Source organism: Perca flavescens, chromosome 6, assembly GCF_004354835.1.
Source record: "Perca flavescens isolate YP-PL-M2 chromosome 6, PFLA_1.0, whole genome shotgun sequence".
Taxonomy (NCBI): Eukaryota; Metazoa; Chordata; class Actinopteri; order Perciformes; family Percidae; genus Perca; species Perca flavescens.
This window is the reverse complement of record NC_041336.1, coordinates 16,307,119-16,319,746: the sequence shown is the minus strand read 5'-3', so window position 1 is coordinate 16,319,746 and position 12,628 is coordinate 16,307,119. Positions and strand designations below refer to the sequence as shown.

The window sequence follows — 12,628 nt, the reverse complement described above, 5'->3', positions numbered from 1 at the left end:
TGACAGGCTAACAGCCAGGATTTATTAATCCTGCAGCCTTTTCTGTTCACTCGGCAATGGTTTTACATTATTATTATTATTATTATTATTATTATTATTATTATTATTATTATTATTATTATTATCATTATCAGCCTGCATTAAAATACAACCGGTGCATATTGCTGTTCAGTAAAGCACTGTTATATAAAGTTGTGACCATTATTCTTTTGTAAGTATTCATGTGACGGTCATTGTTACTGTTATATTGCTGTATGAAAACTGCTGTTCAAATTGTTAGAAGTTTGATCAATATACTGTATTACGGCAGTTGTTGAGATAATTAGAAAAGGCTCAGACAGTTGCAAATGTGTTTTTAAATGAAGTCAGTGATGAAGGATAATATATAAAGTGCTATACACGTGTTAGTGGTTCCAACAATGGCAGACTGGTCAGGGACAAATACACCTTTTAACTATTTTAGTTGATTTATTTATTTTAGTATTCTTTAACAAAGGACCGTGTGTGTTCCTCTTCCATGTGCATTGTATTTGGCATTCTTAGCACACAATTTGTGTTCTCACCAGTGAACTGGGACTATAATTTGGGAGGATTGAACAATTGTTATAGGTTTTTATAATTGTACAATCCTCCCTTATTATAGTCTTAGTTCACTGGACCAGTAACATATACTTGAGGCTACTGTACATTCATGAAACAACAGGGAGAGGACACTTCAATGGTTTTTGACCTTATATTTTGCTGGGGGGAAATAACTGATGAATACATTGCTTACAGTCATGTTTAAAGTGGGCATTAAATCTATCACTTAATTATCTTTATAGTTTCTAGATGTTAGTCCCATTTCTTCAGTCTAATTTCTTCAGAGTCTTTCTTTTCTCTGTCCATATAGGCCTACTAGGAAAGCAAAGCATACAATAAATAAAGAAGGAAACTGCCTCAAAAACAAAAGTGAGAAAAAACGTGGCAGAAGCGGACCGACTGAATGATATCTAAAAATATACATTTACGAAGTACTGCTCTTAAATGAAACCATTTAAGGAGTTAGGCTAATTATTTCCACAAAAAAACTGTTGTACACTTTTTCCTGAAAAGCGAGCAGTGGAAGTAAATGTATTCCTTAGGTAATTTATATTTTAGCCCATACGAGAGACAGAGTGTGTGAGAGAGAGAGAGGGATATGTACGCTTCACAGCATTGTAGATTAGTGGTTGTAACTGATCTAAATGGTACATTTCCTGCATCACATTTAGGGTTGGGTACCTTTCGCATCTGAACCAATACCACTACCGATACCTGGAATTCGGTTCTGGTACCCAACGGTACTTTTTTCGGTACAAATATTTCAGTTGTAAAAATAATTCAAAACCTATTTACCTAGAACATTGTTATTTATTTAGAATATTTTACACTGACAGAAATTAAACACAAACAAAAATAAAACCCCTCTCTCCTCCCAAACCCGTCGCTACAACCAACTAAATTGAATAATTATTCTACTTTTATTCTTGTATTTGTATATTATTCTATTTTAGCCTGTTTTATTTTCATCATCACCGTTTTTAATTGCTCTTTAATGTTTCATGTAAAGCATTTTGAGTTGCTGAAAGGTGCTGTAGAAATAAAGTTGCCTTGCCTTACAACCTCAGCCTGTCAGTCAGTCCCCAGGGCACAGAAGCCACCGTTGTGCCTGCTCGTGTCAGAGGAAGTGTAATGTCAACAGCACTGCGACCGCTTTCGGCTCACCATTAATATCTTATCACGGTGAAAGGTGTCTCCGTGAAGTTTTGAAAAACTGTAACCACACTTGAAACCACTTTATCGGCATTGCCGTGACTCACTCTGACTTCGTCCGCACGCTCTGTGTCGGACCTCTGCTCTCTGTCAACATGCAGAGAGGACAGATCACTCTCAGGTACCGAAATTTGGCACCGTTTGACTTTACGTGAACCAATACTCGGTAGTACAGACGTGATTCGGTCGGTACCGGGTTCGGTACCCAACATTTAACATTAGTCTTCTGGTCACTTTTAAGGCAAAGAGTACAACTGCTCATTTGTGCAAATAATTAGCTTAACTTCTTGAATGGTAACAGTTTCAGTTAAGAGCAGTGATATGTAAATGTGTATTTTTAGGCTACTTACGCATTCAGTCGGTCCGTGATCGTCTGCCTCGCTTTCTCTCGCAGTTTTATTACAGCAGCCCTGTTTCTTTTTTACAAATATAAGCTGCTGCTCACTTTGTGTAAAGAATACACAATGCGTATTCTCCATTTTAGCATCAGTAAATCTGTGATCGATACCGTGGTCTATTTAAGAAAGCCTTGAACGTGCGCTTATCCCAACTATGTACACCTGGCTTGAAAAGCTTCACCTTCTTATCCTGGCTCGGCAAACGTGCAACCAATTAAGCCACTATGAGCGGATCACATTAAGTCAAGCTGCGCTTTTTCAGTTATCCTGGATTTCTTCATTCTACTTTTGTGCAACAGGCCACGGAATTACCAGCAAAAGTATGTTTAAATGCTAAGGGGAGCTGCGTTTGCACTACGCTTGTTTTTTTTCTTTTTTTCTTGTAGCCGTGATATTCACGTTCGTGTGGTGGTTGTTTCAAGCGAGTTAGCAAGTTTGATGTGTTGGCAGAAACATACCAATTACTCTGAGCAATGTCAGCACACTATTTTGTCTTATCCACTTGTTTTTGTCCATTGTATTTCATGGTCCAGTACAAATAAAATGTGTTAACAGTAACGTTATAGACTGACGAGCCTGATCTCCGGTTACATGATTGTCCACTGCAGGGTGACGTCAGGTTGCTTTTCTTCAAAAGTTGAAAAGGTCTTAACTTTGAAATAAATGGAAAGACCTTAATTTTTGCCACACTAGAGCATTAGCGTTATGAACTTACTAGAGCATTAGCGTTATGAACGGTCGTACTATCTTTACTTTTATCAAATCGCCTGAAAACTACAACAGGCTCATTACAGTATAACCATACAGATGTCTTCACACATCAGACTGCTTGCTTGTAACTCAACATTTCTCTACTCTTGGCTGAGATGGACGACATAACTGTGCATAAATTAGCCAGCAGCTAGCAGCTTAATACCGACAAAACGCCACACTAAATTTCAGCCTGCGTGATTCGAATCCCAAAATTGAAAATCAGATACCTACCCGTCGAACAAATATTCAGATCCAGCCCTAGAAATTATTAATTACTTAAATGATTGCAATCTGGACCTGGATAATCAACAGGAAATGTATGGATAGCTTAATAGGAATATAATAGGATCTGTTTGAAAGACAGCTGCTTTACAATTTGGATAATCTTTAGCAGAGTTCTGTGCTCTTTGTGCTTTCGAGGTTTAAAGTATACTACTGTAAATATTTAATACACAATATGCACTACTGACATGGAATCACTGATATTTTCAATTAAGACTAATGGGTTTAATTTGGACTTTTGTGCTTTTTGCATTCATTAGTGGCAGGTTTCCATGCTTGGTCATTATCTCTCTTTGGGATAACATTTATATATTTCATCCTAGTCTTTTGAATTTTGTTTCATCAGTTATTGAGCAATTTTTTAACACCGTGCAGTGGAAACTGAAAATAAAATTTAGTTCAGTTATTGCCGGTGGATGTCAAACAGCCAAGGTATTTTCCTGTTTGTTTTTCACAGACACCTCACTGTTTAAGGATTATAAAAGCAGAAAGGGAAAGATGGCCCCATGGGAATGAATCTGTTTGTAATACACTTTGTTCCCTGTCTAAAAGGGTGCTCATTTTAGAGAGAGTTTGTGTGTTTGCGGTGTCTGTAGCAGCAGAGAGAACATTATAGCTGTCTCATGGCCCATTTCCCTTCCTCAGCCTGCTGCTCCCCTGTGGCTTTCAGATGAATACTGATCTCTATCTCTCTCTCCCGCTTTCTCTCCTCTCGTCATCCGTCCGTCCTCCAGCGACACACTTCTACATCCCTGTCCCCTGGGTGTCCATGTTTATGCCTCGTCTCTCATTGTTTCCCTCTTCCTCACCCCTCTCTTCCTCTTCTCTCTCTCTGCCAACTTTTTGAACATCTCCTCTCATCCCTTCAGTCATCTTGTCTGTAATCATTTTGTAATCTGTGGCCGGCCTGCTATCAATGCATCATGTGGGTAATAATGGTGATCATGATAGTGATTTGTCATATTAATATGCTTACCATCTGCATTCACAGACACGTTAAATGGGTGCAGACTTAACTGTGTGAGTAATTTTTATTCCAGAATGACATCACTGACCTAAGAATCAGATGTGTAGACTAGTGTCAATTTTGTCACCTTTTTTTTTTTAGTCTTGTGCCAAATGTCCTTGTTAGTCATATTTAGTCATTTACATATCTTTTTTTTTTTTTTTTTGTTAGTCAAGTTTTTGTTTGTCTCAACCAAGTCAAGACTAAAAGTCTCGTCATTTTAGTCTAGTTTTAGTCAAAATAGAACTCAAGTTATCTTAGTCAAGTTTTAGTCAAAACATTTTAGTCTTTTTTTTTTTTTTTTTTTTTTAAATAAATTATTTCTGAGATTTAATTCTGATAAACATTTCAGTCAAATAGCTATGACCTATTCAGATTTTTTTTCTCAATATCATTGTACGTAAAATGTGACCAAATATCGAGCCTCTTCCTTATTTCACCAGTATATTCCTGTTAAACGACAAAAACAACCATTGGACGGGAAAGGGGTATTTTACAATAACTTTGAATTCAGCACAAGGCTGGCGAGGCGAGTTTCAAGTGAATGCAACGGACAATTGCAGCTACAGACAGACTGTCGTACGTCTCAGTGTTGGAATCCTCTACAGTGAAATGCAGACAAACTTCTACACTGTTTAGCTGTCAGCATTTTAACCGTGTTTACTCCAGCTGCTAGCTAACGGTAGGCTAACATTACCTGCTGTCAAGTGAAGTGTTATAGTGACATGCGGCGATGTTTCAGTTACCTCTAACGTCCGTTTCGAAGCATCAGAGAGAAGCGCATTCATTTAAGTGGCACCGAAATGAGGCACCGAAATACGCTTTGCTATTCGGTCCGGTAGATAACTGTTGTTAAGACACGGAATATTATATATATACAGAATATTCTGTCTCATGATGAAAAGATGATTGTAGACAAAAATGAAGAGATATTTATTTTATTTTATGCAAAACATTTTAGTCTCGTCTTTTTTTGTCAACAATAATGCATGTTAATTTAGTCTTAGTCAGCGTTATTGGACATTGGTGCAGTCTCGTCATCATCTCATATTAGTTATGTAAAAAAAAAAAAAAAAAAAAAAAAAGGTCGAAGAACATATTTAGTCTCGTCTGACGAAATTAACACTAGTGTAGACAAATGTCAAATAGGGGTTTGATGAGGACAGTTGCACATCTTCTGGGATAATTTTTCACTCCTACGTTATTTTGTTGTAGAAACACACCACTGCAGGCTGCATCAGACACCACACAGCTGCTACTTTCAACATGCACCTACACCTAAAAACACAATCGGGGCACACATTGAAGTGACTGGCACATGATGGAAATATAAGTTCACTGGTTCTCAAACTTTTTGGCCTGTGATCCCTTAAAAGTGTTACCTTGCGACTGATCACAGTACATGTGTCTACCAAATTTGATTAGTTACACAGAAGAGTGATTACCAAGGAGGTCATGTTTTCAGCTTGGTTTGTTTGTTTGTCACCAGGATTACTAAAAACTGCTGGCTTGATTTTCATGATGGGACAAGGTAGAACCCATTCATTTTTAGAGCAGATACACAAACTGTTTTTCACTTTCTTTAAAATTTCTAAATGGGGCATTTGTGCTGCATTCATGTGGTGTCGGAATTATCAGGGAAAATCAGTTTTTGTAAATATGTTTTTGTATAGATGTATGTTATACATCTATAAATGGAACGTGGGATTGTTGCGACAGTGGTTTCTGCTCGCAGGAGGCTGTTCAATCCTTTTCATGGAGTACAGTAGATCGGAAGCTCCTCTTATATTGAGCAAGTATTGATTTTAGCAAAAATGTTAATGACCTTAATAGAATAATAATATATATTCTTTTAATTGGTTAGGCCATTGATCCGTTTTCTGCTGCTTATCAAGGTCCAGATTCCATTAATTTAATTAATAATTTTTATTCGGAATTGTTATACACTGCTGGCAAGTACTACTAGTTTTTGTCATACTTTTATACTTTGGTCCGTATGATCATAAAAGAGGTATTCAAAAATCTTTGTTGTATTAAAAAGGTTTTGAAAAGGCTTGAATGTAACCGGTGAACCCTGCGGAAACCCTGATTGAGCACTGGAGCCCGGGCACTTCTGTGTGTCGTGAATCACCTGACTAAACATGAGACCGGGGACAAGACATTACAATAGTGATCTTGGGTGTCCTCAAATGTTTTTTTTTCTTTTCTTCCCTGGAATATCTGTATGATTCTGTCAAAGTTGTTAAACACTGTCGGGCATTCTCTCTCTGTCCCCCCCTTAGGTGTACATGTACCAGCTGTTCCGCAGTCTGGCTTATATCCATTCCCAGGGTGTGTGTCACAGAGACATCAAGCCCCAGAACCTCCTGGTGGACCCAGAGACGGCCATCCTCAAACTCTGTGACTTTGGAAGGTTAGTTCCAGACTCTGGACGTGTCTGTCTATCTTTATCATTCTTTCCATTGTTGTGACGGTCTGTCTCAGTGTGCATGTTTAGTTGGCTGTCTGTTTGCGTAGCCATCTCTTTCTCAGTCTTGATTTTACTGTGTTGATCTGTCATATGTCTGTTTTCTTTGCCAACATGCTGTGATTTTTGTGAAAACAAAGAACCTCTGAAAAATGAAAGGTTCATGTTGACGGGCGTTCCCCTCATAGAACTTTCTCTCTTTCTCGTCTTTTTCTCCTTCATCTCTCTTCTACCATCTTCTAGTGCAAAGCAGCTAGTTCGGGGGGAGCCAAATGTGTCCTATATCTGCTCACGGTACTATCGTGCCCCAGAACTCATCTTTGGTGCCACCGATTACACGTCCAACATTGACATCTGGTCGGCCGGCTGTGTGCTGGCTGAGCTGCTGCTGGGCCAGCCCATCTTCCCTGGGGACAGTGGTGTGGACCAGCTAGTAGAGATCATCAAGGTACAGTATGGATACAACAAACAGCGGCTGAAAACCAACTGACTCCACAAGCAGCTAGATAAAAGGAGACATGGTGGAAAGTGCATTTGTAAGAACTATGGAAAAAGAAGCATTTATTGATACCTCACCAGTCAATGAGTGTGTGTACTTGTATTTAAAAATAGTATTTGAATACATTTAAATGCAGGTATCATTAAATGGAAAACCGTATATCCAGAAGGAAAATGCAAGCTGTATACTTAAAGGAGAAATCCGGCGCAAAATGAACCTAGGGGTTAATAGCATATTTGTACCGAGTCAACCGTTCTCTGGGATTGGTTTTCATGCTAATCAAATGTGACCAGTTTTAGCACATACCACTAACAAGGCTCAAAATAGCACCACACTTCCACTGTAGCATAATGAGGGCATCTACATGTAAAACAAAGCATTGAGAACTGTGTTCAGGCAGTTTATTTTATTCCCGACCAGTCGAACGACGAACGCCGTGCAACCAGTAACGTAGTTTAAGCACGGCGTTCGTCATTCAGCTGGTCGTGACTGTTTTCCCAAGGTGGCGCCTGCCTGTATACGTGAACGGTACAGTCTTTATAAACTATCTTTTTAATAAACTGCCTGAACGCTCGCAGTACAAAGTTCTCAATGCTTCGGTTTACATGTAGGGACCCTCATGATGCTACCGTGGAAGTGTGGTGCTATTTTGGGCCTTGTTTGGTGGTATAGAAATAGCAATTTCTTTTTACTTCACCAGTGCCCCGACGACTAGCGTTATAAGCCGACTAGCGTTATAAGCTAATTAGCGGTTTGCGCTAAAACTGCTCACATTCGATTAGCATTTGAACATATCCCAGAGAACGGTCGACTCGGTACAAATATGTTATTAACCCCTAGGTTCATTTTGCGCCAGATTTCTCCTTTTAATGTAAGAAAGGATCCACTGACAATTCCTCCTCCACATTTTGTATACAGGCATGCAGGACATATGGTTAATATTAATGAAACTCTTCATCCTTGTTTACAGGTCCTGGGGACACCAACAAGGGAGCAGATCCGGGAGATGAACCCTAACTACACAGAGTTCAAATTCCCTCAAATCAAAGCACACCCTTGGACAAAGGTATGTTCCCACTGCTGGGGAATATTAATCCTGGTTACCAGTTATGTAAAGTTTTAGAGTTCCTATATATTTATACTGTATATTATCTCTCTGAAACAGATTTCCCCCCCCTCTTTATGGGTTAAGAAACTGGAATAGTAGACTTTTAAAAACACTGATGCTGCCACCCAGTATTTTTAATTGAAGCTTTAAAATAGAGAAAATGAGTAGCATTATGACACAGTTCAGCACGTGCTAAATATTATATTATCATTTACGTTGCTTATTGTCCCAGACTGGATAATGAGACTTTGAAGTTGATTTTGTTATGTTTTGAAGAGGTGTATAATTCAGGGAACTCGGATACAGTAAATTTAGCGCATGTATCTTTTCCCTCGCTGTAGTTTCTGTTGTTGCCATGGTCACACAGCGAGCCACAACAAAAATTAGCCATCCTTAACTTTGAATTCAGCGGCAAAGAACTGTGCACTAGAGCGGCCGCCACCCTACCTCTCCTGCCTCTCACTGTCTGAAAGCATCTTAAGTCTTGGATTTACATAAACGCACATTTCTAAATGTCTCTCACTATCAGGTGTTTAAGCCTCGTACCCCACCAGAGGCCATTGCCCTCTGCTCTCGACTGCTGGAATACACGCCGGTAACCAGGCTGTCTCCCCTGGAAGCGTGTGCGCACGCTTTCTTCGATGAGCTGCGTCAGCCCAATACCCGCCTGCCCAGCGGACGAGAACTGCCACTCCTCTTCAACTTCAGTCCCGTTGGTCAGTTTACCTCTCTGTCATACTTTATTCTGTGTTTGACCTCTGATGACCTTCACATAGTTTTCATGTTTGGTTGTCATGTCACTGCACCAAAAGTATTTTATATGTAATTAACATTTGTTTGCCTTTTTTAATTCCTCAGAGCTGTCTATCCAACCCCAGTTGAACTCCACACTCATTCCTCCTCACGCTCGTGCACAGACATCGCCTGCCTCACATGGTATGTATTTAGATCAAGATTTTTAGTCTATACAAGATATAAACAAATTGCAAACCGCCAAAACTAATCCAGAGCATCTAATTGACTGCCAGAAGTGATGTAGTCTTGGACATGTCCAAAACATATGTAATAGGTTTGCAGGGCCTTGTTTACATCTGTCTTGTGTGGGTTTTAACTCTGGTCAAATTACACTATTTTGAATGCTGTCTATTTCATTGACAGACCGTATTGAGGAGTTTTATTATTATTATTATTATTATTATTTATTTAATCATGTATTTTTTGGCTGTTTTTTATTTGGCTTTTTGTCATTAAAATAGTGTGGGAGTCAAAATATCTTTTGTCCACATGGTACATTCTGGCCTTTATGACCCTGACCAAAAACTAACCTTAACCACAGTCTGAACTTTAACCCTGAGCCATTTTAACTTAATCCTACAAGTAGCGTTTGCCCAGACATTGAATGTCAAAAGACTACTTTTCAGACTTTTATGCATATTACGTGACAGACATTATTATCACTTGATAGACAGTTAAGTATCATCACTGAACTATCTATTATTTCTGTGAAATTAGCTTTGTGTTGGTGACAAGTGTGCTCCCTCTCTCCCCCTGCAGAGGGCAGTGTGTCAGACAGTACCGCTCAGCCCAGCTCAGCACCTGGATCCATCAACAACAGCACCTGAGCATCCATCCCTCTGTCATCCTTTCTTTTTGTCTTCCCCATTTTCCTTTTCTATCCTCTGCTCTTCACCCTCTCAACCTTCCTCCTGGCTCCAAACCCTTAAAATAGAAAAGAAATAACTATACACACCCACATAAACACTCAGCTTAGCTATTTTCCCTGAATTTTAACCATTTACAGTAGAAAGCAATTTCTGTGGCTGCTAGCTTCAGGAAGGTGTTTGGTTGTTTTATGGTTATTTAGGTATCCACGCTTGGGCTTAATATAAGCTGCAGTTCAAAGTCTATGGTGTCCCTCGTCTGGCCTGTTAGAATAAAGAAAATGTACGTTGGTTGGGATGTTGGGGAGATGAGGGGAGTTGTACATGTTATGTGGATTTTCTGTATTATAATCTACAGTTGACTTTTATCCCTTTTTTATGTTCATTTTATTTGCATTAGCGCATTTTATGTGTGGCCGTGGTGCCATTGAATGGGGTCCTGATTGGCTATGGAGAATGAGGGCCATGTGTAAGGCCTGACTAATGTTGACAATCATCCTTAGTGGGGTCAAAAATGACACCCTTGTAGTGTACATGTTTGATCGTACAACCCACTGAACTCTTCTCAAGTATTGTCAGTTCACCTAGCCCAATGGTGAACAAATGTAAAGATTTTTTTTTAATCTCCGAGTTTGATACCAGACAGAACATATTGGCTGATTTTGGCTCATTTTAGATAGAGGTGGTTTTAAATTTTATTACAAAGGAGGGCACCACAGCCTGTCTTTACTTTACGCGTGTTTTTGAATATTTGCTCCTCAACTGCCTTTTTATGTGAATGAGAGGGAGCAGAGTGCACATTTTCAGTTTCTTCTGTATAAGCTCATGTTTGCATTGGTTAAGCTGGAAACCATGCGTTTCATGTTAATTCTTAAGTGAGTAATGCGCATCTCCAAAGGGAGTAAAGAGGAAGCAAAGGGGCAAGTTATATGTACTGTCCAGCTGTTAACATAACTTCACACAGAGGGAGCAGTTGGTATGGGGCTCCAGTTGCATCTGATACAGAAGCCTCAATGATGTCTCGCATGTCATCAACATGGTTGCCTAGCACTGTAGGGTGAAAAGTCACCTCATTAATTATGTCACGTTACGGTGTTAAGTTTCATATCGGCTTGATTATGTTGAAGATTCAGGTACAGAGAGACTACTGGCCGTTTTCACTGCTCACCTGGCTCGTCATTGTCACTTCAGCTAGTATACATAGTTACTTTTTGTGCAGGAGGAGGACTGAATTAATTTAGTTTGGTTTGTACGAGAGATTCGTTCCCCTTCCCAAACCGCCTGCGTCACTCTATCATGTTCTTCTTGTCCTGTGGTGGTAGTAGGAACTGATGGTGAATGATTTACTCAGCCTAACAGTCCACTGTCGGCATGAAGCAGTTTTCTTTCTTCCAACCACGCAAATGTGCATGTTCAGCCCAAGTTGACCACACTATGTTACTTCCACTAATCTCAATAATAATCAGACCTGAAATGATGCTCAAACCCCAGGAACCCAACAGCTTTTGGAGCCTACCCTTCCGTTCCTTTTTGTCCTCCCTCTGCCTTCCGCTTCCCTCTTTGCTCCTTTTTTTCACTGCTAAACTGTAAATATCAAGTACCTTTTATTTTATTTTGTTATTATTGTTATTATATTGTTGTTCTTGTAATTTTTTTTCTTTAGTAGACCGGTGCAGCAGCAGCCGGACTGTTTATCCTCAGTCACAGTCTGTAAATACAAGTTCATTTCAGTCCCTGGTTCAGAAGGGGAAAAACAGAACAAAATGTTTCATTTTTATTCTCTCTCCCTCCATTTCTCTCTTCACGACTTTTCCTTTTCCCCCATAAATGTTGTCATAACTGTTTTATTTATTCTATTGTGTTTTTTTGGGTGGGGGGGATGGATCTTTTTCCACTGGGGTGGTACAATTGAGTGGTTAAGGTTTTGTTTTTTTTTTATTCCAAATTTTAGTCCAGCAATGTCACATGTAAAACGATTTCACATCCAAGATACTGTACTGAGATCCAGACGTTGGTGTGTATGTGTGCTTTCCGATTAGTAGTCTTGTGTGTATGCAGGTGCACATGGTAGCCAACAGGTGGAACTCCAGTTTTTCATTTTAACTTCAATGTGAAGGGAATGTTACAAGCCTCTGGATCTGTGGTGTTGGGAGAGAGCACGGATCACCGTGTGTGTGTGTGCGTGCGTGCGTGCGTGCGTGTGTGTGTCTGGAGGAAAGGGGAAATAATGAATCTGTCCATTGACCTATATCATCTCCTGTGTCCGACCGTCTCCCATTTTCGCTTACTGTATGTCGTACGAGTGTGATGGGTCCTGTTAGTACTGTGTATGTTTCACAGATACTTCATGAGTTTCTTGAGGTGTGTGCGTGCGTGCGTGGATATTATTCTCAGTACTCCTGACTTCCTAAATGAAGAGCTGATTAAATGTGCTATTTTAATGCTTTTTTTTTCCATCTTCTGATCTGTCACTTTGTTTTTAATTTGCTGTGACCCTGCTCTTTTATCACCCTCACATCTGAGGGTAAAATGTCATTGTTGGGAACAGAACGGTTGGAAAAAGGAGATGATTAACAAGCAGAGAGAGGGATGGAGGGAGAGAGACAGTTTTTGTTTGTTGGTATAAATAATTAAACTCATTAATAAAGTGATGAAACTGT

At 39.5% G+C, this 12,628-nt stretch overlaps 1 protein-coding gene across 1 annotated transcript in view; it reads left to right on the top strand.

Annotated features, from left to right (window-relative positions):
• The window catches only part of gsk3ab (glycogen synthase kinase 3 alpha b), a 24,363-nt gene extending 11,735 nt beyond the window's left edge, over positions 1–12,628 (top strand). The window contains exons 6-11 of the mRNA XM_028581007.1: positions 6,516–6,646; positions 6,944–7,148; positions 8,170–8,265; positions 8,837–9,023; positions 9,166–9,243; positions 9,862–12,628. Of these exons, the coding sequence (XP_028436808.1) occupies positions 6,516–6,646; positions 6,944–7,148; positions 8,170–8,265; positions 8,837–9,023; positions 9,166–9,243; positions 9,862–9,929 (765 nt within the window). The 3' untranslated portion in view covers positions 9,930–12,628. The remainder of the gene's footprint in view (positions 1–6,515; positions 6,647–6,943; positions 7,149–8,169; positions 8,266–8,836; positions 9,024–9,165; positions 9,244–9,861) is intronic.